Source organism: Ptychodera flava, chromosome 1, assembly GCF_041260155.1.
Source record: "Ptychodera flava strain L36383 chromosome 1, AS_Pfla_20210202, whole genome shotgun sequence".
In the NCBI taxonomy this organism is placed as follows: Eukaryota; Metazoa; Hemichordata; class Enteropneusta; family Ptychoderidae; genus Ptychodera; species Ptychodera flava.
The window spans coordinates 21,959,856-21,983,235 of NC_091928.1; the positions used below are offsets into that span (position 1 = coordinate 21,959,856).

Below are 23,380 nucleotides of genomic sequence, written 5' to 3' on the forward strand. Positions count from 1 at the left end.
CGGACCTAACGTGTCTAAAATGTCTAACGTGCATGTCATTTTAGGTTCTCAACATGGGTCAAAATCTATTATGCCAATCGTGCAAACCTATCGTGTATCGTGGAAACCTAACGTGTAGGACCTATCGTGTATGTTATTTTAGGTTCTCAACATGACTCGGATTTCTATCATGCACAATCATGCAAACCTATCGTGTATCGTGCAAACCTAACGTGTACGGACCTAACGTGTCTAAAATGTCTAACGTGCAGAACTTTTACAGCGTTTAGTTATGCACGTTTGTCCTGCACGTTTGGGTTTCTATAATGTACCATGGCATACAATGCCCATAGCACGATAGCTTCAACAATGTGAAACGTGCATTTTTACCAACTACTGGCCATAGCTCAAAACAATCAGCAATTGAGCTTTAACCCTTTCCACCACCATGGTTTGTCCCAAATCCATTGTTTCTATGGTAAAGTTGGACCTGTATACAGGGAACTGGGGGTGAAAGGGTTAAAGTTTTGCAGGAGCTCTTCAGTGAAGTGACTTTGTCGATCTAAAACCTTCACAGGAAGGAAAGTCATTGGCGTTCTTTCATGTCCACAACATTGTTGTCTGTTTGTTATGTACAATCTACAATGGCAGTTGTTGTTCACTGCTAAACTTGCGCAATATCACAGTACCATGTCTTCAATCTGTAGATACTATTGCATACATCCCTAGCATGGAGAGATTATAAGAAAATATATCAACAAAGTTATATGTATTTTTATGTTTGCAAAATGTCCTTTCTACCGATAGTCCTTTACCAATAGAAATTCTGCAAGTATGAGAAGTGATCTGATGATTTTCCTGTTTGGCAGACCACCCATCAGAGTTGCTTCAGAATCTGACAACAATGAAAGTCTGGCAAGAAGTTTCAGCTTTCCTTCACGTCGATGCTGATGATGTCTTGAGTAGTTGCGGTTGTGGTCATCTCTAATATTGCCAGTCACCAAGTAGAAGATGTAATCCATGGTAAAGTTTGTTCTCTTATGATTGCTAGTGACTTCATACTGATTATCAGCAGTGCGCATGTGTATGCAGATTTCAAGTTGCAGGAATGCTTTATGGTGTTACTAAAACCATACTTGTGTTTTAATGACGTGACTTCCGTCCAGCCATCTTCCTTTTCCACAGTCGTGTTATCCTTATCATCTGCAAATGAACACAGAGTGAAACAATGAAATTTATTACAAAAAATGGTGTTCACAGATTTATCATTCTGTATCTCACACTTGATTTTTGGTTTGATGTTGATCCTTCGGAAAGCAGGCATATTCCAATATTGTGTCTGTTCTAGCAATATGCATTGGAAAGCATGACTTGTCCATTTAAGGTAGTATGCATCTCAAAAGTGAAGATTTAAAACAATTTCTCAAATGTTCCTCATTGACTCTCAGCAAATCAAGAATAAATATCAGGGGTCACTGTGCAAAGTTTGGTACTAGAGAAACAAATTATCTAAAATTACTGATATCTGAAATTCAAAAGGCCGTCATCCTTGCGTTAGTTAACTTTCTGGAGAAAAATAAAATGTATGATTTTAAGAAAAACTAAGATTGTGTGAAAATGTTTCTTACACCAAGGGCTTTAAAATTAGCCTCAACAATGGTAGTAAAGAAGAGAACTGTAATAGTTGACGTTTGAAGTCCTCCGGGCAATTCTACCTTTGTATGTGAGATAGCTTGTACATGAACTACCGGTACATGTAATGTCAAGCACATTTTATCAACTTCAAATGTTACATACTGGGCTTGTCACGGAACAAAAATATTCAACAACTACAGTAAATTTCAAAATAGCTTGGAATACAATATGCTTGGGCAATAAGATAAAAGGTTCCTGGCGATAGAAAGTGACGCCTCCTGCATGCATAACAAACGTTCTACTTCGAAAGAGTTTGCAACAATTTAACCCAATGTGACGTTCACTGTGCCAAAGTCAACATCGTCAGTGTTGCTGTTCCAATTGAAAAACTCACCCGTACACTGACTGTTAGAACATTATTGTCTTGCCTTTGTCACATTTCCCGTCAATGGAACTGCACAGAACGACTAACGATAGGTTTTTGCTCGGTACAGTGTGTACAGGTTATTTTCTATCGCCAGAAACGTTTTTCTAATCACCCCAGCATGTTGTAATTCCAAGCAACTTTGAAATTACTAACAGTAAAATACGGTAAACTTGATTAACTTACTGAGCATCTCAGCAGTAATAGACAATTCATGCAGCAGCAGACATTATTTTCAGTACAATGCTTTATATCAAACACAGACCTTGTAAATCAAGCACAGACTTGCAGCTGATTCATCTGTGTCATGTAATTAAAATATATAAATGCATAATATAGTGTTTTCTAAGTGGGTATATGATGACAACTGACCTTTAAGTTCTCGGTCTTTGAGTTCCTTATCCTGGTTTTCTCTTTCTTTCCTCTTCTTTCATCCACAATGTTGACATACTGACAGTTATCTGTAACACCCATCTTAGCTGTCCACAATGGCATTGGGTAGAAAGCCCCAGTGTTGACCTTTGTGTTGACCTGACACTTCTCTCCTGGTCAAAGAGTCATACTGAAGTTTTCCTCTGTTGATGAACTTGTAGAGTGGAAGAGTATGGTTCACTGTTCATGTCACCACACAGGATGATTGGATGGTATTTCACGTCACCATGTGTAACTTTCCTGAAGGCAATGTTGTCAATCTCAGCAAATAGAACGCCTAACTGTGCTAGCTTGACATCACCTCGTTTTAGATTGAACAGTAGGTGATCAGTGTTGGCAACGCAAATCTTCTGATTGGCTACCTTTTTGTCCCTTGGCTGCAGAAGGACTATGGTACCAACATTATCTCTGTCAAGGGGAAAGACACCTGGTTTGTAATATTCCACCAATTTGTGTTTAACCAATCTGAATACTGAGTTCTTATAAAGGATAACACAGTCATCTTGTTTGTCACCTGTTCGTTTCTTGAAGACACCATCATAAACCTGAAAGAGAAAGCAGAGCCTGGTGGTGAAATCTAGAACAAAAAACTTACTGATAACACAATAACTATATTTGTACTCCAGCTGTATGTGGATGGGAGATCGATTTAATGTACAACACTGCTGAAACTGCTGAATTATGACATGCTGTAATGTCACTCACAGAATCAATCAAGTGTGGAATTTGGCTTGTCTTTGACTCATATACACAACACACTACTATGATGACCGATTGAGTTGTTGTTGTCATACCTAATTGGCCATTCTGACCCGATTGAATTACAACAGCAAATGGGAAAACATGCACGCATGACTGGACTGGACTGGACTGTGTGTTGCATGCACTAGCTGCTGTGATCATAGCTATGATATGAGTGGACAGTGTGGACTGTGTATTGCATGCACTATATCTACCGTGATGACGGGTTGAGTTCATTGCCGTACGTACCCGCACTGCAACAATGAACAGTAGTTTACAAAGCAAAATACAATTCCAAACAAATTTTTTTTGTATCATTGATAGTCTTGATTTTCTTTGGATATTGAATGGACAGATTTATGAAAAACGTCACTTTAGCTTGTCCATGAGAGTGAATTAATTTTTGTGAAAACTCGGTGGGCCAAGCTGAGTAGCCTACACGTGCATACAGGGGTCCTCATACTGGCTGGATGATCACAACATTGTTTTGTCATATTCCAATACAAAACTACAAATATTGTGATTAACATCTCGTATTGACTATGAAGTTGCAAATGTTTCTTTTGGTTTTGAAACATTTAAGTTCAATGTTGCAAATCATGTAAATTAAAAACAGCGTGCTTGATTTCCATGGACTAGCCCATCACCCATTCACTGGCGTGCATGGGAGTGCATCTTTTTTGACGTACCAGGTAATTATTAATGGGCCATTTTGTGCTGACCTGCAATGCCGCACTCTAGATTCAACACTGAAATAGTATGAATTACGTTTGCAATGATCACTTACCAAGTATGGCTAACTGAGCTTGGAAGAAATTGTTGAAGGGATCTTCTTCAACTTCTTGAAGGCACATGATCTGAAAAACCACAAGAAATTGATTTATTTTGTACTTTTTCTCTGGAGATGAGTTGTAAACAACATGGAAGTACTACCTTGGATGAAATTCATTATAAAATGTATCTAGGTGAACCACTCCATGTAAACCTGGAATCAGATGATCCTTGGTTGAAATATTGGTGCTGTCATAATTTAAGTTTTACATGCACATGTTTAATACTCAGTGCAATTTTCATCATCATCATCATCATCATCATCATCATCATCATCCATATCAGAGCTTGACAGCTTCCACTGTTATCATTGTAGATGATGACATTGCTTCATTTGGAAATTTGACAGAGAATGACACATTTTCAATATTCACATTATTTAATAGTGTTTTCTTTGCTGTATGAAGCACGATGGCAATTTAGTCCTTGTAGTAATGATAAGGGGGATTGACAGAATCTGTATTAAAAATTTCCAACATCTTCAATACAAGTTTTAAAACTATGCATCACAGATCCCCTAACTCAGCTTTTACTTATCTGACATTCTATTTACACTTTGTATCTATGGATTGATTATAAGGTCAATGAGCTTTAACCTTTGATATGTAACCTATGCTGTGTTTTCCTAATTGTACATGTACTTGTTCTGTCTGTAAATTACAGTAACTATTTCGTAACTGTGAATAACAAGGAAATGCTCAGCATTTTAACTTGTTAAAGATGTTTAATATCAAAAGTTACATTACCAATGCCCCTTTTTCTCCTCAGTTACCCTGTGCATCATTCTCATGTGAATATGTCTACTGTCACCATTGATAACAATGGGTTTGGGCCAAACCATAGCGGTGAAAAGTGTACATCTTTTGACACAATAGTAATACTCACATCAGGGATGAGATCTTTGATTTCTCTGAGTATGTTCTCTTTTCTATAATTCCAGTCCAGGATATCAGGTGGACAGCCACGACAGTACAAATCCATGTTTGTGTTGAGCAGTCCCTGTGCCAGGATGTTGTAGGAGAGAACACTGAACTCTAAGCCACTTCTTTTGTTTCTTTTTATTTTGTACGATTATTCTATCGATGGTTTGTCTGTAAGAGAGAGTGTCTGAGATCAGAGAATGGGTGTTATATTAGTTTCTGATATATCACTTAAAAGGCATATTGAAAAAATATGTGTAAACAAGCTTTCAAAAGGCTTGGTTGGTAAAGAGATCCTGTAATACAATTACTTCTCCGAGAGTTTTAACATCCTTGTATGTATCTTTAGTAAAAACGCAGATTAGAGTACTGCTGGCCGCTGTGTGGTCTGGTCTCCAAACTGTCAATATTTGAGTGACCATGTTGAGAAAGTTCAAAAAGCTTGAAATTCTGAAATACATGTGTCTGAAGTTTATTGAATACTATGGTAATAGTGATTACAAACAGTCCTGTATCCATTTTAATCTCCCTTATCTCTTGCTTTGGAAGAAGGTTTTAGATCTGACTTTTTAAACGGAATAGTTTCAGGAGATCTTCTTGTCCTACCTTTTATATCAATTGCTATTTTTATGCACCACTAAGATGCCTCAGGCGTAATAACTCCTAAGGCTGTGTCACAAATAATGGTGGGGGGGGGGGGGGCTGGAGAAATAGTGATTGAAATCTTATTTTTTTTCAGATCCCCCCTCAATACCGTCAAAAATTTTTTAGGAAATTCCAGCGTTGGTGGTGGGGATCAATGACCGTTGACGATTTGAACTGACCGTCAATCAAACGTTTGTATAAACTCTGTTTGCAGGATTAGCAAAAGGTGACAAAAGGTTGAGATCAGTTTATGTAATTAATGTTATAGAAATCAAACATTGTACTGGCCAAGTGTTTGACTGGGAGGAGAACTCCTCTAATGCGAGAACCTGGGATTGAAAATTGCGGCTTTAAATGCTAGTTATTAGTTGTACAAAATTGACAATACCAATATGGAAGGATAAAATATTCCATCAAATAAACATTTTAATTGCTGAAATTTTTGGTGAAATAATGGTAAATTTGGTAAAAATTAAAATAATTCCATCTAGTCACACATTTTTCATTTAAATTAGAGTCTTTACTGTACAAAGTTTTACTTTTTAGTGTTATTTTACAATGAGAATATGAAAATTTAGAAAATCAAGCACGGTGACCCCTATCTTTTTTCTTTAATATTTGAAATATTTGATTATTCTCATATGCTAGAATTCAAAAATCCCTGATAACTTTCAAGTCTCCTGGTCTTCCATGTGTTGCTTTCTGGCCTGATCTTGTGTACAAATATGTTTCACCGTCATGAGTGTCACATGACCCGAACTCTTCTTCAGCTACTTCATAGTCAGAGCTATCTTTGTCACTACTGCTATAGTACACAGTAACAGTGACACTGCCCGTAGGCAGTAGCAGGGCAGTAGCTGTATTAACTTTGATAATTTTGACAATAATTTTGTTCAGTTTATACAACTGCATTCTTGTTCTACTTCCTACAGCGTGTTAAACTGTCCAGTATTCAGCTTGCCAACACAGCCTGTGAATATGTATCCCGCATTTGTATCATTAACAAATGACTTTCAGTCTGGACTCTAATTCAATTATCACTTAATATTCCTATATGCAGGTTTTTGTTGACAAACTGAATAATATGTGTTTCAGCATACTGTAGGGAGACAGCAAGCAACTGTATTTGATATATTGCATAGAACTATTGAAAAACTTATCAACAGTTCCAGCTTCTGCCCCAATACTGTATACCTCCTTGTTTGCTTTTAAACAAAAATTCATATATTTTTAGATTCTTTGAGACAAAAGTAATGAAATGATACAAATGGTTCTAGACCTTTTATAATTATTACTAACATTAAAACAATTGAATTACATTAAAATGTAGTTTCATTGAATTTCCAACAAAACCTTGGAATCATAAAAAGAGAACCACAAAATTTCAGGTCCCCCATGTAGGTAGAGCAAAACTTTCAAGTCAACCCCTCTACTACCCCAACAAATTTCGAATCCCCCCTGAATTCCTCCGCCCACCCCTAACTTTTTTTTGTGAACGCAGCCTAACTATCACATTGTACCCATATGATATCACTAACAATGGGGTACAGTGAAAATTAGGGGACAGACCATTTCACATAATCACTAGTGATCTACAGAGTTGGGGAGGACTACATAGCTAGATTGGAACAACTGCTGTCTTAAGTAAATACCCTATCAAATCCAGTTCCACGATGTAGGTAACTGAGGTTGAATCTTAGAAAATTTGCTTTTATCCCTAGGTCTATTAGTCAGGGTCTCCTAGGATTTTTTTATAGAGTAGCGGCTAATTTGCATAATATTTGCATAATTAGTTTTTCAAATATTTGCATAAAATTTGCATATAGTTTGTTTTCACCACAAATTGACAAAACAGGGTACCTATGGAGTAGCGCCCCTCTACTGACTTTTTTCAAAATTTAGTACATCCTTACTAAGTTGCATAAGCTCCTACCCTTGTTTAACTCCCATCTGCTACCTCCATGCTCCAATAAAGAAAGGGTAGCAGAGTAAAATATACCGTAACAGTTGGTAAAACTGCTCAGATCAAAGAACTATTAAAAGATGTAAAACAATGAGGCATAGAAGTGCCCGTGACAGCATCACCAGGAAAATACTACGTTTTTTCAGTACGTTTATCAGGGTTCTCTGATCCTGCACACCCCGGTACCAAAATAGAAGAGTCCCACTCTGATGTCACATCCGCCATTATATTACCATGCCCTGCCTGTCGCATTTTGATTGGTCGACCTGAACCACGTGACTGACCACAAATACACAGTAATGGTCTGTTTACATGCCCGTGAATATGAATATAAGATTAACAACTCAAAGTATCGTAACTTTACAGCTGAAACGTAAATCAAAATCAATCACAAAATAAAGTGGAGCACTTGTAGGTCAAGTTGAGATACTTTTTTCTGAAAACATCCCCGGATTTGCCAATTTTTTACAGCGCGCGTGACAGTGCGTCGCGTATTGCTCAGTTTCCGGGGCCCAGTTGTCGTTCGCTCCTGAAATTTTCGGAAATTTTGATGGTTTTCTGGGTGTCGCTGATAATATAATGGAAATAACAGACTCCGCTCTGACCATTAACGTCTATTTGTGGGCGCGGGCTCGAGGAAAGCCAAATTAACGGGCTCGGCAAGCCTCGCCCGTTAATTTTTGGCTTTCCTCTCGCCCTTGCCCACAAATAAACGTTAATGGTCAGCGCGTCGCCCATTATTTCTATATTGTTTACAGTATTTTCACTCACGCACGCGATGTGGGTTTTCATTCTCTTCATATGCATTTTCATTTGTTTAAAGCAATTAACACTCCATCTGTTAAGAGTTTTTACCACTGACTATAACAATTTTCATTGCTATGTTGCTGTTTTCACAAGATACTGACCGTTTGATCTTGGAAAGTTGAGTTGCTTGTACGTGCAGCCAACCCATGCCGGTGCGGTGACAGACAGTTCACTATGCTAGGCTATGCTGTTGATCGGCAGCATACATGATCAGATGATGTCTTCGTTCCACAAATCGCCGCTTCTGTACTAGGGATTGTGTAATCAGTTTGATTTTGATTTGAAAATATTTCGTCAATTAAGAGCGGAAATCGTCGCTGACTTTTGCTGTCAATTTTTTCTGTCCTTTAGCTAAAGTTTACAATTTCTTTGGATGGGTCGGTGCCGGTACCGTCAAGGGTGGGACGTGTGAACTTGTTCTGTTGTTAACACTATTCATACAAATTGAAAGGAGTATTAACTAGTGACATTGTAAAACAAAGAAGCTACAAATAATCTGTCTTCCTTTTGTGTGATCGTACGGACGTCGACCAGTAGGTGCCATTGTGAACATTTTGCCGCTGAACCTCATAGCGTTGCGGGTAACAATAATAGCGTCGCGGTGAGATCGAAAGCGTCGCGGGCTTGAACGATAGCGTCGCGGGCCGCGACGCTGTTTTGGGCTGGGGAGAACCCTGTTAGTACACTATGCAATGACATTTCCGTGGATATTGTTTTACCTAGTACTGCTTTTAAGATGTTAGTGTCCAGATATTTTTATTCTTAGGGTCCCTTCTTTATTCTTTCTGTACATATTGTATTTTTAATTTTCATTGTTTGTTTATATTCTACTGTTTGCCTGTTTGTTTGTATTTATTTTTCGGAGTCTGTTATTGGCCTTTGGGCCTGTTGACCCGTTAAATAAATAAATAAATAAATATATAAATAAATTAATTAATTAAGTTTAGTTGCATTACCGAAAACAAACAAACAAACACATTGAAAATTTGTGCATATTGTGATCAACACCTTTCATCGCATGGCCAGTCCCATCCCATATGTTGTTGTCATGCCATCTTGGCTGCTGAAGATCATGACCCTGGTCAACAGTGCATCATGACATTACCGCTATATGACAAGTTTCATACTGATGAGTTTAAATATCTAGGTAGTGAATTATATAGTCTATAACCATTAATGAGCCAAAAAGATCCGACCACACTGAAAATACTAGCGACAGAGAAGGTGCACATATTATATTTCTGATTTTTTGTGAGATTCACAGGTTATGATCATGTTCTGTGCCGGTTTCGGATGTAATTATTATGTAAGATACTCCAAAGAAAGACAACCTTTTGTTTAGGTTGTTCAAGCAAGTTTAGTTCTATTTAGGCACGCCAGTAATGAAAGGATACAAGCAGATGATGTGAACACTAGTTTTGAAGTGTTTTATCCATACAGGAACAAAACGTACATGAATGAGTTTCGACGCTTTGCACACAGTGTACACTTCACGTTTTCCCTAATTGGCTCACAAATTCCTTTCTGAGATGATAAATTCGACATAGTTGACATCTAAGGACGTGTTAGAGTAATTTTTGGAGATAAACTGACTGGTATGGCTACCTATATCCACTTTGCATTCATAGATGTTGTAGAGCTGCTTGCTCTATGCTCTGCTGTTCATACTCGATCGAGCTTGAAATCAAATGCTGGCTTGAGGATTTTGACCTGATTTTTGGCGGGCCTCATAACTTGTGCAAAGGGATGAGGTTAAGTTTCAAAACACAAAAAAGCACTCATGTTATACAGCCAAGTGTCTGTTTTACTTCCACTGCCATACGAAACTAAAACATTAACATTCTTAAAATGGTGAAACCTGTGTTGACATCTTAAAATTTAAATTGTTCGCTCTACAAAAAGTGTACCATAAACCTCCCTTGAAGTGGAATGGCCCAATAGCGGAATAATATCAAGAAGTGATATGGTGGTCATCACTCCTTAGCAACCATCTTTTTATGAGTACAACGAGGAGCAAGTAAGGTCTATTTCAGTTTGTCGCTAATTTAGGAACGTCCTCAAAGGAAAACAGTCATAACCAAAGTATGCATGTATGAGAAAGGGGTTATTACACAAAGTTTGGTCGATACCATGTCGTATTCTCGTGATGTCCACATTTTGACTAATTGCTGCGCAACTCGTCAAACTACGGACACATCACTTGAATACGATGCAGTATTGACCAAACTTTGTGTAATAACCCCTAAATATCACATTTTACCCATATTATATCACTAACAATGGGTTATAGTGAAAATTGAGGACACCCGACAGCATTTCACATAATCACCAGAGAGCTACAGAGTACATAGCTAGATGGGTACAACTGCTGTCTTAAGTAAATAACCTATCAAAATTCATGTATTTTGCAGCCCTAGATTGTGTCTTCATCTTCACTTGAGCCAAGCATGCCCTGTCAACTGACTGTTTTAAATTTCAATTATAATTTCGGGACAAAGTATAGCTGCGGAAATTTTATCAAGGCATTGATAATCAGGACTCTGCAAGGATTACTATAAAAATAAAATGAAAAGTTATATCAATGTACAGTTGATACCACACTCACCATCTGACTCTCCACCATCACTTTGTTCTCACATTTTGATAGGTTGTAATTTCATTCTGTCCATCATCTGAAGAGCACAAATCCAAGTATGAACATGATAGTCATCTTCATCACTTCGTCTCCATGGTGATTGGTCAAATAAATGGTGATTTTGAATGTTCAATGTTTGGACTAACACTTGATCTTTTCCTTTCATCATCAAAATTACTTTCTGCGGACTTTTTCCTGAATACTTCTCTTACACTGCCATGGCTGACATCTCTCAATGTATTTGTTGATGATATTCTTGCTTTTGTAGTGGGTATAATACGGTCTCATCCAAATCTGAAGATTGCCTAACCCGCTTTCCACATCGTTTTCCTGGACTGGAGTCAGTTGGCATGACTGACGGCTTGAGGGACTAATCCAACGGCAACTGATTTCTGTGGGGAGCTAAGTTGACTTGTTAGACATTTACAATATTTTCACCTCTCCTGAGATTGTGTACGGTACTATCGCCGGCCATGATGTGCGTGACCTTTGACTCTAAAGCTTTGCCCGTACCGTCGTTGGTGGCGCTCCTGTATGAGTGAAATGGCTACCTGTATCAGCAGCGAGTGCAATGTTGCAGTTGCCCCGACAACGCACGAAATCACTATAAGTCAACTGGAAAATCCTCGTGCTTTGCGTTCACTCGTTTACAAAGAAGTTAAAGCGCAGTGGTCGTCGCGCTGCGCGTGCGTGATTTTTTTGTTGATAAACATACATTTTTGTAAACATAAGTCTTCTCAACTTCAATAGGAGTGAGATGGGAGCAGTCCCCCACTTTGTTAAGGCCTTTGTAAGACTCAACATCATGCAATAGTAAAATATTAAGATCGGAAACGAACTTCAGTGGTGTATTTCTATCTATAAACTCATGTAGAGCTACGAACATTGGGACACTACACTCAGCACATTATGTCGCTGAGTTTACTGCACGCAGACACAGTGAACAAAAAGGTTTGATCGCGCGCGATCACGCTGGTTGTACACAATGCTATGTACAGTACAGTGAAAATACATAACTAAAATGATCAACATTGCCTATATATGTAGACCAGCAACAAGCACAATGCCTAACACAAAAATTACACTCAAGACCATGATCGGCAAGCCAGAGCAGGACACGGGAGATGTTGTTGGGAGACCGTCACCGCGTTGACGTACACGGATATAGAGAATCCGGTCCCACAACGTACCGGCCGCTACGACTTGGCCCACAACCAACTGTTGATCACCATGTCTTACTTCTCCTAGTATTACGTGGTAAGAAATAGTAAAATGACAGGAAACAATAGACAAAACGAGCGGGTTTTCGCGGCATTTGGCAGGAAAATTGCACGGCTACACCGTGCATAGACGTATCGAGAGATCCTGTGCCCCGGTCCTGTGCACGGTCATGGCAGTGATCCAACCGCTAGCTGGTGTAGGCCTACCGGTGCTGGGCAAACTTCGTTGTTGTACCTCCTGATTGCCGGGTAGGTCTGAATCCTCTTTCAAGTGAGATAACCCCCACATAACAAGAAGACCTATGAAAGGTCCTTCGCTTGACTTGATACCTGTACTCGGAATTCTCGTTTGCACCCCCAAACGGGGTAAACTTTGTAGTTGAGTTGGATTCTACACAGCCGAGTGTAGCGCGTCATAGACCCGGTTTGACACGGATGTTCATACAGACCACGGAACGGAACAGATGCAGAGATGCTTCTTGCTGCAGCGGGCATTGCCCTGCGAGCTGTAGATTTCTGTAGTTTGGGTTGTTGTCTTTGTACTCCTGTCGGGCCTCTTGAAATGAAAGCTCTCGTCCTTGCTAGCGATGTCGAAAACTAGAGCCCGGTCGTTGATAGTCTGTTGGCGTATACATGCGTACATGCGTACGTCTAGCTCTATAGCTCGAGCGATAACAGTAGCCGAGCCCCATACAACTGATTCAAGAAAATCGTGAGCAAATGTGATCTCAATCCAGCGTGCAATTATTGTTCAATATTCAGCAGATATTTAACTTAGATTAATTGACCTTTTATTGCGTGTTACATTTGGTTAGTTGGTATGCTTGTGACAGATCAGCCGCCATTTTAACAAGCGGCAATATCGCAAACATTACGATCAACCCGTAACATGTGCGGCGTTCTTGGATTTGTTTACAACAGAGGGGGACCCCCTCAGGAGGATGCGCAGCGCGACGACCACTGCGCTTTAAAGTTGAAGATGTGGTCTCCATAATGCAAAACGCACCGGCGTAGTTCCGGTTACCGTCGCTACTGTACTGAAGGTACAATATGTCGTCTGCTGGTGATATCGATAAGGAGATTTCGTTCAAAGTAGCAGATCGTCCTGTAAAGCGCCCACGCTCATTTAAAGATGTGCGCAGCCTTTCATATAGCAATTTACTCAGTCACTGTAGAGCAGCTAATATAATCACAAAAGGTATCAGTCGACATGCCCTCGAAGTGTTGCTGTGTCACAAGCTTCACTTGTCAACTACGGGCGGAAACGATGTTGTGTTTGGGCCAAAACTGGAAGATCACTGTTTGGATGCAACCGAAACGAAAGAGTTCGAACGCTTTACCCCAACTTACGTACAATCACTACAAGGTTGGACAAAGAACATTTCAAGTATTCCTGAAATTGATGTTGGAACAGTGAAAAAATATTTGTTAGCATCTCCGTCACAAGATCCAGATTTCACAAAGGCCAGTCTGAAGAGATACAAGCTGAGCAGATCGTATGAACACATTTCTGCCAAAAATATACATAGTGTGATGTATAATTCTCTAACAGAGAGCAAAACTTTCTGTCTTGTGAAAGCCCAGTGCAACCCATCCCAGAGTGGTGACAGTGCTCGTGTAAAATGGTTACATGTTGTCCTTGACAAGATGACCGGAGAGCCTTACGGTGCATTCTGTGTTTGTGCAGTTGGGTAAGTATTATGCTTACAGTATTTTGTAATCTCAATCAGGCAATCAGGTTGAATTGTAAGGGAATGTGTAAATTTTACTCTATTGTGGTTCAGTCTAACAAAACTGGTAGATACTGAACACTCCAGACTCTGATAGAACTTAGATAGTTAGGTCACTGATATTCCTCTAGATAATTGTCTAGTAAGTTTGGGTGTCTCACAAGGTTTTTGTCTTTTTATCATACTGTACACAATGCAAATGACAGAAAGAAATCTGAAGACAGGAAAAAGATGATATGTTGCCTCTTGTATTGGATTCTCTGATCACTCGCCAAACATTTTGAATTTTAATTAATATGGCAGAGAAATGAAAAGGTAAAACTCCCATCTGATAAGATTTCATCCCTTAATACAATTATTAACATAAAGGTGATGTATCAATAGTGATAAGGATTTGTATTCTACCACGTGACAGACACTAGGATATCTCTGTCACACTGTCTTCATGATTTATCAAACATTTAGTACAGAGAAGAGTTGGAACATCAGGATCTTTACAATATAATATACAATAAAAAATCCATACAAACCTGTCCAGCTGTTTGCTTACTAATACTCGGTAATCCTTCTACTGACTACACATATAGTATTCTGCAGTGCATCCACAAAAACTGAACATACAGGTCAATGATCTCTGACAAGTACCTGCAAGATTTACTGCTTAAATTGTGAAAATAAAATACCTTGACGTCGAAGAAAAACCTGGACTGTTCCTTGTGCATGTAGTTTGTATCCATACTTCTTTAGTCTTGAAAATTTAGAAGTGATTTATGTTTCAAAAACATTTTAAAACAAAATGGGTTTGAAAAGAGTCAGTGAAATGATGGGAAGTTGAATTTTCATCATTAAATTAAAGTTTATTAACAAAGCAGAAAAAACACATAACATGACTTTGAATACTGTACACTGATCAAGTGTTCCAGTTGTTGAAATTTGTTTACCATTCAACAGAACACATTTTTATAGTGTACCACTTTCAAAAGTCTTGAAATTTAAGTGTGTCATCATACACATACAGCTGGTACATTTGTGCCATTAAACAATTCAGGTCATAATGTTTGTGATCCTTGGACAGAAGTATTATTTGTTAGAAAAGTACCTGCTAAAGTTGTAACTTGCATGTTTTGTTAGGATAATATATTGCTATTTGCTCTTGTTTTCTTTTTTCCCCTAGCAAAGGACAAGCTTGCTCCCATGTTGGTGCACTTTTGTTCCTCCTGTGTGAGATTGTTGCCAGTGGGGCTGAGAATCTTCCTGATGATGAATCAGTCACTGATGTTCTGTGTCCTTGGAGTTTACCCAAAGGTACAAAGAATTATTATGTATGTATCACTAAAAGAACTAGCATTGTTTTTCCTAGAGCGACAGGAGGATTAAATCCAACATTTCTCAAGGAAAACATCTGTCAAAACATAATTTCAAGATCTCTTTAACACATTCAAATATTACTGTATTCATAAGCCCCTCCCCAATTTTTTGTTGCGTTTAAAAAAGCTTACATCCCAGCTTATTAGTCGCCTTAGTTGTGACATGATTACTTTGACAAACAATATATGATTAGTTGCATATTTTATAATGCTGAAAAATACAATGCAATGAACAGTAACTTGACATGTAATATCTAAGCTGAAGAATCTAATCTACATTCCTGTTTCATAAAGGTAATAGAAAACAATTGATGTTTTGCACAGAAAATAATGCTTTCCTTTTGCTATTTAGTGAGAACAATATGAAAACCAAGCATTAGACTTACGCCATGCAAGAATGTGATAAATTTGCATACATTGAACATTACATATTACTGCTATCAAATATTCACTCGTCATTCAAGTATGAAACCCCTCCCCTATGATTTATTCTCTCTTTTATTGGAAAAGTAGGAGTTCATACTGGAATGAATACAGTACATGCTGTCCTGAATATGATTCTAATACTCTTATCAAACTTTGCATTTTCTATAATTCAAGAAAATCATCACACAATGTGTTTCATAAAACCTATTCTGATTCATGATTTTTACTTCGTATTGAATGTTACCAAGGAAATTTCGGTGTAAAATCTCAAAACTTTGAAAGTTTATAATGGACTCAAATCATATTGCTTGATCAGGATTTTTCACAGGAATACAAACTTTGTGTATGATAGAAGAGGTTTACTTCAATTTAGTCACTTTAATTCATCGCAGTACCGTACTTTGTTTTCTCTTCACTAATCACTGTGCAAAAGCATGACTACAGACAGTGTAGCCGAAGTTCAATGTTGTTTTTCAGTTTGATCAACAAAATATGTTTTTCTTTTAATGTCGCAATGATGAGATAGGCCTTTACTCAAATTTATTACCTGCTGTAACTGTTGTTGATCTGGTACATGCACCTGTATATCTAGGTGAATGTACAGTACATATAAACATCAAATACATGTACCAGAAAAGTTAGCTGGATCAAGTGGTTTGCAAAATTTCAGAATTTTGTAAGAGAAAGTGAATATTTTAATAGGATGGTTTGGCTTTCTGTCATCCCTCACTGAGAGTGCAAGTTTAAAAAATATCATAAATATGAGAGAAATCTGAAAAAGGTAATGCTATTTGAAGTTCAGAAAACTACCGCTTAAGATCAGTATGTTGTATCTCACTGTACCTGCATCTATTATTCATGCTAATTCTACAGCAATACTGAAAAACATTGTGTTGCCAGTAAGAGGATGTAACAGAGTCTGAATGGACTAGGTTTGTGCTGAAATAAGATAACTGTGTAATTTTATTAATTACAGGTGCCAAAGTTCATCCTGTGAAAGCTGAAGATGTAATTGTCCGCAGTACAGACAAACAAGGTCCAACTGTTGACAACTATACTTCTCAAGTTGCACCAGAACTCTCTCCTGACGATAACTATCAACGTATCCTCCAGCTTCTTTCTGATGTACGAAATGCCAATTCAAATAGCTGTATGCCAGCCATTTTAACATAGTTGATATTTCAACATTCCGTACAGTACCATTGCCATCTTTAACATTACCATCTAAATTACCAGATAAATGTTTTGATTTTGATATTCCAGTAAGTACTGAAATCACAACAACAACCTATCCAATACCAGTGTATAGAATACCACATCCTACCTTTAACTCAGTATATGATGATGGGTTTGAGAAAGCTAGAGAAAAGTTACTCCAGTCAATTGTTTATTCATCAGGTGATATTGAAAATATTGAAAGAATAACTCGAGGTCAGTCTGCAAGTCATTCCAATGATACATGGATGGATCAAAGAAAGGCTACCATAACTGGGACAAAAATTCATAGAATACTGTCTTTCTATGAACATGGTAAGGCGAAACCAGAAAATATAGTGAAGGACATTATGCAATACAACTTTCAGGAATTGAACACCACTGCTATTCAATGGGGCAGAAAACATGAACAGAAAGCAGTTGATAGCTATATAACTGAGCTAAAAAGAACACATTTAAATGTTGACATTCATAGGCCTGGACTTCTTGTGCATAACAATTATCCATTTCTACGAGTAAGCCCAGATGCATTAGTATCTTGCTCATGTCATGGTAAGAGAGTTGTTGAAGTGAAATGCCCATATTCTTGTCGAAACATACATCCAGCAACTGGGGTGGCACAAAAACAATTAGATTTCATTTTAAACTGTGATGGAGAATTGATATTAAAACAAATCATTCACGGGGTTACTATGAACAAGTTACAATGCAAATGGTATTAAGTGCAACATTTCAGCTGATCTAGTTGTATGGACAAAAGTTGGTCACATAACTATTCATCTAAAGTTAGTGAAAGAATTCTGGGAACAGAAAGTCTTGCCATCTCTTATTGATTTCTACACCAAATATGTGTCATCTGAAATTTTAACTGGCAGAATTCATCGTGGTTTACACCTTTTTTCTGACTGTCCATTAGAATTAAAACATGAGCATGGTTCCCAGAATGAAGTTGACATTGGTAATAACAAGGAATTCACACATGAAAACACTAGTAGTATTAGTAATAATGATATCAATCAAAGTGAATCTCATGAGAAAAACTATTCTAGTACCAGTCTTTCTGTATTAGAAGAGAACAAAGATAGAGAGAGGGAGGATTGGAAACTTGGTTGTCAGAATAATTGCAGGAATGACAGAGCACCTAGATTTTCCCGTGTGAGAGATCAGCTTATAGCTTGTAATTCTAATCTCGTTTGTGATCCATATACTAGGTATCATTTTTTTTGTGAAGGCTTCAGACATTTACCAAAGAGTCGTAAAATGAAATATATATGTACAAAGTGCAGGGAACAACATCCTGAGAAAATAATGTTGGATGCAAATGATGGATTCTATGAATAAATAAAATCACTACTAAGATTTTCCAGAGAGTAATGCAAGCAAAGCTGAACTAGTATAATCTTTGCTGTGTCAATTTTCATTGTCTATGACTTAACAAGTGTACTTGTTCAACTGAGAGGTATATCCTTGTTTTTTTTTTTCATATGAATTCTAAGACTTCTGTACTGTTATACATGAAGTTAAATTGCAGCTAAATATACCATTGCTTAGCATCATGTATCCCTCAGTTTCCCATTCAAGGCAAATCTTGATTTACATTAATTTGATTAAATTGTATATTCTGAATAATTATGTAACAAGAAGTATGATACAGTAGACTGAACATGATCAAAATTCAGTTTTGTTTTTGAATGAAATAAGACAAAGCATGTCAACTCTGTCACCAAGAAGCATGGCTATATAGTGTATATTGAAATGATATATGAGACATGTAAATAATATATTATATGAAAATAATGCATAAAGATATGTAAAGATAAAGATATGGACTTGATTGACGACTCTGTATATTTCCAATTTTATTCCTGTAATCTTTGATGTGATTTTTCCTTTCTATGGCGCTTAAATTCTGATCTTGAAAGGTTGAAAATAGTGAAAAGCATTGTTTAATAATAGTACACATGTACTTTGAACAGTGTAACTGTTCAAAGAAACCACAACTGTTCCTTCCAGAATCCAAATTTTGTGTGGGGATACACTGATTTTTTTTTCACTAAATCAGTAATTTTGTGTGAAACCACTTGCAGTCATCATATTTCTTTTCATAGTATAGCATTTTAAAATGAAATTATTGTATCTAAATTAAAGGGACATAAACTGTAACTTTTAACTATTTTGTCAGTATTCAGGTTCTTTGTATCAACTGCAGTTTCTTAATCTACTCTTTATAGGATGCTAGAATGCCCAGTATTCTGATTGTCAACACAGCCTGTATATGTGTAATGACCAATGTTATTATTGACAAATGAATTCTAGTCCGGACTTGAATTCAACTTTTGATGATAACAACACCGACTGTACACATATAGGCCGTGCTGATAAGCTTAAGGTTTTAAGTGCTGTAATTTTTCCCGCCAAAATTTTAATGCAGCATTTTACTAATTTTTATTAATTTTTCTGGAAATTGTTTGATAATTTTGGACCAAGTGTACATCACATTTCATTGGCTACAGTATTTTATCAAAATTTAGGCAAAAATTTGACAAAATTGACCAGGGTATATTTTGTAAAGGTGACAAAAATAGACTTTGGCACTCAAAGAGGTTAGTATTTTAGATTTCATCAAGCTTTAGGGATTCAAACAAGAAACTGTAATTGATACACAGAACCAGAATACTGACAGAATAGTCAAAAGTTACAGCTTGTGTCCCTTTAATAGAGTCTTCACTGTGCAAGTCTGTGCAACTATCACATCATCGCTCTTTTTAGACTGAGTCTTAAATGTGCGAATAATGCTGTACTCATGTCAACATACATCCAAGATGTATTTCTAGATTGAAATATATCAATTTATTCACAATAACACAAACTATAAGATCTTCAAAGATATTTTATTATAGATCATCCAGTCAACTTTCATCTGTGAATACATGCATCACTTTGAAATAAGAACCCACAAAATGTGCTTGTGGCAAGCTGGATATATATTATTGCTGTACATTGTAGCACAGTTAATTAGTCTATGCATGCAATGCGCATAGACTACTTGTCCTTGTTGTGTACATATTCTTCAGAGCTAGTATATAAAGTAAATAAATAGTATAATGATTGACATTGTGTCCGTTACATGTGAATCTACCATAAATAGTTGAAATATGACAAGCTTTGGTTTTATACTGAAGTACTTCAAGGATACACAGCAAAGTACAATATGATCTATCCCAACAATCTGTATGTTATTTGGTTATCTGAGCTGTAGCTTGACCAGAACTTTGACTCACACAGCCTGGAATATGGGCACACACTGATTTTTGAGCCTACAAAAAAAAAGAAAAAAATTTCCAACCTGCAGACTCAACTTCAGAAGGCATCTGGCTGTTTAATAGAATTATATTAATATGAGTTTTTTTTTCATTGATTGTATATTTCATATCACAGCCTGTACATGAAATCATAATAGTTTGTCAGTAGTACTAATTCTTCCAGATAAAAATACTGTTCTTCATCTGAGACTGATGGCATCTGAGGCTGATGGCAATCTTAACTCTCAAAAGCTACCTAGTTGACCAGAAGGGACAAAAATATTCACTTCTCACCTTACTATTGGATTTTGGAAATTTACAAGATATGCGCAAACAGTGAAAACTTGCTCTTCAATATCTTTCATGGATAATTTCTGATCTCCATCAAGAATGTGATATGTTTTTATTCGCTGTATTGCCCGCTCAATATGTATCCTCACTTTTGAAATTTTTTCTGAATAGGCAGCTTCATCTGCACTGAACTGACATCTTTCAGAACCTTTGAATGCTGGCATGTAGATATGTACTCCCATGTCATTCATTATACCCTGGATGAGAAACCCCCTATCCGTCATAACAGAACCTTTAATATTGTCTAGATTTTCAAGTAAATTTGATGATGATTCTGTGATAAATTGATCTGAGGCCCGTCCACCATACATTCTACTTACATATGTCACCCCCATTTGTGGGCTGATTCCAACCAGGAACTTGTAGGTATTATGATGTTTATAGTTTGAAAAGAGCTGCTTCTTTGCATCTAATTTGCTGGGATTTTGAACGAAAAGCTCTGTGCAATCTAGAATGACTCTAACATCAGAAAATGTGCTCATGACAGAAGACTGATTTTGATCAATCACTGATTTAGATGGTAGCTCACATAACATCTTCAAATCAGAATACATAAGGTTTATCCAAGATGTGACAACAGAAGACACAGTACCAACTGAAATGTTAAATCTACGGGCAATATCTTCTGTTAGTAATCCAACTTTTAATCTAACTATGTTAAAAAAAAATTCCTCTAAGAGCGAAAGTTTTCTTTCTGGCCCTGGCTTATATATGTATCTACCTGTATCTAGGAAATGTTGAGTGTCAATAGTTGCTTGACCTCTCCAATATTGCATATTTTTAGCTCTGGGTTGAAGAAAAATGAATACTGCATGGAATGTGTGAAAATTTGGAAAACCAGTATAGAACTGCATTTCTTTTGGATTGTCCTTAATATTCTCAAGACTTAAAAGCTGTAATTCCCTGGTACTATTAAGTTTCACCTGTTCTTCTAACTCTTCAATTTTAGTTTTAATTTCTGGCATATACTTTCCTAACTCTTCCTCACATCTCAAATCAACTTCTGTCTGGAGGTAGTCATGGTTTAATGGTTGTGCTGTTGTTACTACTTGCGCTATGTTATTGATTGGTCTTCCTTTTGTTGCATCTTTAGTCCTAAACAATGACCTCCTTACTCGTCTAGAAGCTTGATGTTGACCTATAGCGTGTTTTCCTTTAATGGTGATTTTAATAATTTACTTGATGTCAAAGTTTTCCTTGGTGTCACCTCATTTCTTTTAAATATCCTTGGAACATACCCTGGATGGTCTGGGTTTCTGCTTTTGACTCCTACATAAAATAATCAAAAATTACACTAACTGATAAAATTAAAGTCACTTAAGGTAGGGGACTACCCATTATCAATACACTATTGTCATTTACCACAGTATTGTATGTCATAAAGCTAGAAACCATTTATAGAATATTGTCAATTTATTGAAATTTTCAGAAATTATTCAGAATGGGGAACTAATTCAAAATATGTACGATAAACACTTGGTCACCATGCTTGTTTTTTGCAGAAATCTTCAAGTTTTCCTACCATAAATAGCCATTGGAGAAAAAGTGCTGACTCAGCATTTTTTCTGTGCTTTTTTTTTCATAAGAAGCCCTTAACCACAGTACTGTGCCTTAACATTATCTCTGATTTTTTAACAATCGCCAATTTTTTTATGTGCCCACACAAACATATCATGAACAAATAGAAGACTAGGTCTTCAATACTTTCCAGCGCTCAGTTTGTGCTAAAATTTTCCCATGGGTTGATGAAATGTACAAAGTCATGGGGTAAGGGGGACTTTAGTATCCCTCTCGACCGAATACATCATAGTATCAGTGCACTCACAGTCGGTTGAGGGCTATTAGACGGCCGGTGACTGAGCCTATGTCACCGGCTGTGTAACAGCCCTCATGCGACTGTGAGTGCAACCCATACTTTCAGTTTCACGCGGATCACAGCACTGCTAGGGAAGGTAAACATTCTTCCCGAGACTGAATTTTTCATGAACTTAGAAAATATCAACCAAGACTTATCAAAATGCGTATGAAATTTTGAACCAATTAAAGTAAATCTCACCATTTATAAAGTGATCGGAACAAACGCGATCCCAATGTCGCGGATACCAGCCGGCACGTCTTAACCTTATGGACTTCGTCCACAGCGAAAACTGTCCAGTTTTCTCGGGAGGAAATCTGAAGTACGATCTCTTGACCTTGTCAGATTTTCTCGTGTTAAAACAGCCAGGTATACAGCAAAAATCACCGCCCCTGCCCCTTTTTCTAAAAATTTTTGGCGTGTGCGGCGATTCGTTCTCCATTACTTTTGTTATTGTTTATTCAGTCGTCTGCTGACAGAGTGACGAAACCGGAACTACGCCAACGCGCATTGCATTATGGGTGACCATGAAATCGAGCATACTATTCTTCTCCGGTATACAAGCCGGCTTCGATCGTCTCTTATCATAGGTACTTCCCGAAGCAAGTCGCAGCGCCTGTGCCTGCAATAGCGGCAGGTGTTTGGAAAGTTTGAACACAGGAAAAATCAGCCAATCGTTAGCTCGGCCACTGAGTCGCAATCGTCGGCCAGTTACCTAGTACTAGCATACTGATTGAAAATTTACTGAATTTAATACATGTACAGCTACTACCCCTTCAAATTGTTTATAAATAACAATAACAGAACAGCCCATCTAATAAATGTTTGCTCATACTAGTGGATAAATTTTTGACCGTGTAGACGGGTGGGATTTCAAATGTGTTTGAGGGTACTTAAAGGGG

General features: G+C 37.3%; 2 protein-coding genes and 2 long non-coding RNA genes across 5 annotated transcripts in view; 2 read left to right on the plus strand and 2 right to left on the minus strand.

Moving 5' to 3' along the window:
- Positions 1–23,380, plus strand: part of LOC139133082 (thymidylate synthase-like) — a 396,310-nt gene that overhangs the window by 36,797 nt on the left and 336,133 nt on the right. The gene's annotated exons all lie outside the window — the stretch shown is intronic.
- LOC139133120 (uncharacterized) lies at positions 464–12,202 on the minus strand. The gene is made up of 5 exons (XR_011552532.1): positions 10,983–12,202; positions 4,928–5,149; positions 3,999–4,068; positions 2,411–3,015; positions 464–1,182 (listed from the first exon to the last, which is right to left on the minus strand). It is a non-coding gene; the product is annotated as an uncharacterized lncRNA (long non-coding RNA).
- LOC139132941 (uncharacterized) lies at positions 13,250–20,081 on the plus strand. The gene is made up of 3 exons (XM_070699288.1): positions 13,250–13,923; positions 15,137–15,267; positions 16,732–20,081. Exons 1-3 carry the CDS (start codon positions 13,283–13,285, stop codon positions 16,926–16,928), a joined length of 969 nt encoding a protein of 322 aa, XP_070555389.1. The 5' UTR covers positions 13,250–13,282; the 3' UTR covers positions 16,929–20,081.
- On the minus strand, positions 19,843–22,998 carry LOC139132954 (uncharacterized). The gene is made up of 2 exons (XR_011552505.1): positions 22,680–22,998; positions 19,843–21,892 (listed from the first exon to the last, which is right to left on the minus strand). It is a non-coding gene; the product is annotated as an uncharacterized lncRNA (long non-coding RNA).